This window comes from Octopus bimaculoides, chromosome Z, assembly GCF_046866305.1.
Source record: "Octopus bimaculoides isolate indiv1 chromosome Z, ASM4686630v1, whole genome shotgun sequence".
Lineage (NCBI taxonomy): Eukaryota > Metazoa > Mollusca > Cephalopoda > Octopoda > Octopodidae > Octopus > Octopus bimaculoides.
In genome coordinates this window covers 31,855,004-31,858,090 of record NC_142944.1, presented here as the reverse complement: position 1 = coordinate 31,858,090, position 3,087 = coordinate 31,855,004, and the positions used below count along the sequence as shown (strand labels likewise).

The 3,087-nt window shown below is 37.2% G+C and overlaps 1 protein-coding gene across 4 annotated transcripts in view; it reads left to right on the top strand.

Annotated features, from left to right (window-relative positions):
- LOC106884196 (uncharacterized) overlaps window positions 1–1,803 on the top strand; it is a 142,508-nt gene extending 140,705 nt beyond the window's left edge. For all 4 annotated transcript variants that reach the window (XR_016244736.1, XM_089365104.1, XM_089365103.1 and 1 more), the window contains one exon: window positions 1,482–1,803. Coding sequence is in view for 3 of the 4 variants with exons in the window: in XM_089365104.1 (XP_089221230.1) it covers window positions 1,482–1,507 (26 nt within the window). In the remaining variant the exon portion in view is untranslated. The remainder of the gene's footprint in view (window positions 1–1,481) is intronic.
- Window positions 1,804–3,087: the final 1,284 nt, after the last annotated feature.

Genomic DNA, 3,087 nt, shown 5'->3' with positions numbered 1-3,087 from the left:
ACAGATATATTAGTATAACGCTCGGGAAGTGAAAAAGTCTTTAACGTTTTGAGCCTACGCTCTTCCACAGAAAGAAACAAGGAGAGAAAAAAGAGAATGTGTAGTGGCTAGCGATCTATCATGGCGAATGCTGGACAGAAAGGTCACACGGGAAAGCTAGGAAGAAGGAGAGATAATAAAGTAGTGGTGATCCCAAAACGATGGTGCGCGTGAATGTGTATAAGAGAGTTCGTATGTGTGTGTGGAAGAGGGCTGGTGTTCTTGACGTGTGCATGTGTGTATGTGTAGGTGTGAAAATGTGGGGCTAGGAATTGGTCAGTGCTGGTGTGTGCATGGTGGTGTGTTGTGATGTGTTGTGTAATATGGTGTAGTGCTGTGATGTGATGGTGTTGGGAGGTGATATATATATATATATATATGTGTGTGTGTATCGGTTCACCTGTCAAAGACTGTGTATAAGCATTCAGCTGTTGCCAAACAACCTGCATAAGTGATTTGTTTATAGTGACCAAATGTATGTTCTGCACATTAGCTCACTCCCTCCATCAAATTGATGTTTTCTGGACAGGTGCACTGTGCACCTGCATCAGATGTCAAAGCAATCACAAAGCAATGTGTAATGAAGTGTTTTGTTGAAGCACACATTGTACCACCCAGTCTAGGAGCTGAAACCGTGATCTTGTGATTGTGAGTGCAACACCCTGACCACTAGGTCATGTGTTCTCACACACACACACACACACACATATCGTGTATGTTTGTCTTGTCTCAAATTGCATGACAATTGTTGTCAAGTATGTTTCTCCATAAAAGACTGACAGGTTAAGTACCCAGACTTAAGTATTACTGGGGTCAATTTGAGCAGCTGAATTTTTCTAGGTGATACCAACCCTGGCATGGCCACTGACTGAAACTGGTAAAATAACAAAAGAATTAACATTTACCAAAATGTGAATATTTCTGATAATGAATATAGATTCTACTATATACATGTAAGATGCTATCATCATCATTATTATTTTCATCATTGTTGTCATTTAATGTCCATTTTACATGCTGGCATGGGTTACACAGTTTGACAAGAGCTGCTAAGGCCAGGGGCTACCCCAGGTTCTATTGTCTGTTTTAGCATGGTTTCTACAGCTAGATACCCCCTCCTAATACCAACCACTTTTCACAGTGTACTGGGTGCTTTTTATGTGGCACCAGAATAGTGCATATTGTATATAATAAGTATATATATAAAACTGACCAGCAAAATATTTAATAATATTTATCAGACAATTTGTCCTAAACTAATCTGAGTTGGATGAATAAATACAGTAATACACTATATTCTGTTAAGTATGTCCATTATATTCTCTGAAAATTAGTCTTATTCTTTTTAGTCATAAGAAATCAGCATATTAATATGTTTTTTTACTTTTTGCATGCATGTGTATAAAACTGCCTTTAAGCTTAATCATCTTTTTATTTCACAGATGCGAGAACATTTAATGGATATTAAATAAATGTGGAACTGAGAAGAGAAGAAAATATAGCTAATGAAAGCTTGTCTCTAATGTAGACATGCCACTATGGTGCCAGTTTTGGCTGGACAGTCTTCTTAAATGTCAATGTGTGTTCTCACTTGGCTCCTATAGTAATCAATAGGCTCAGCTGATGTGTTAAGTTGAAAAACAAAAACAAAAAATTTTTAATCTTTTGAAAAAGTAAGGTATCGAAACAAAACAAAAGAAAAAGTTAAAAAAAACACAAAACAAGAAAAAAGTCAAAAAAGAAGCAATAAAATAAGAAAAACGATTCTCGGGATTTGCTTTTAATTCCATTTATGGTTCCAAATTCAGTTTTTGATATCTTCGATGTTTAAAAATTTTATTATTTAGTTTAAGGAAGGGGGGAAGGGTAGTACGCACAGCACTTGACCATGCCAGATCAGTGGACGCAAATGTGATTGATTATCATTTTTAATTCTTGTAGGTTCATGTCAGTAGGGAAAAGTGTGGGATGAGTTCCAGTGAGTTGAAGTTCCATGCTTGAAGAATTACCTTAGGTGTTTTGAACGGCTTTGGAGGTAAGATACTCCAGAGATAAAGGTGTATCCAGTTCATAAGTTTTCAGAGGAAGCAGTACAACAGACCTTGCTTGTTCAAAGGAGCGAAAAGTATTTTGTAGAGGTATCAGAAAAAAAGCAGGATTGGCATGACTGGAATCCACAGTTTATGAATATGCATATCACTGGTAAATTTGTTGCTGGGCAAAAATTTGAAATATTTCACTCCAAATTATGTGACTCATCATAAGATAACATGAGTGTCTTTCTCATCTTCTCATCCACTCATGTCCTCTGTCATTCTTTGAGTGGGACCTCACCTGCTTTCTCTGTTATTGAGTTTCCATATTTTTAATCGAATCAAGAAATTTTGTGTTAGTTCCCAATTTCTAAACCCAGGGAATTGCCTAGTTAATTCAGTGCTGCAGTACTGACCTTTGCATGCTCTGTAGTCTGACGGTTGCTGAAATATTTAGATGTAAATGTATAACTACTAGTCATGTATATAATACATTCTAAGGTTAGGAGGGTAGGGCTTTGACTTTAATGAATAAGCAGGTGTTAACTGGAGATCTTTCCCAGCCCACTTCTATTCGTATAGTTCATGTGGTTATAACATACAAGTTAATGATTTTTTATTTCTGGGATTTTTTATATACTGATGACCTGATTCTCATTGTGGATTCTGTTAAAAAGCTGGGAAAATTACAGAGACGAAAGTCCTAGCTAGTTAACTGAAGAAAGCCTTGTGTATGTCTCAGACACAGGCAAACCTTTCTGTTCCCAAGCAGATTATGCTTGCTTAAGTGAGGCTAAGAGAGTCAACCTTCAAAAAAAATTAGAAGAGCCCCTGCGGGCAGTAGGATGGCTGTGTCTCATCCTGGAAGCTCTTGCATCGGGTGTTTCTCAGTCATCTTGATTCTGTCTTGCCACTGAATACAGAAACAGCAGGTAGAGAGGACAAGTTAGTTACTGCACATTTCTCCATTCCCTTAAGAATCTTGCACAAGTCAGTATGGTTTTACATATTTGAA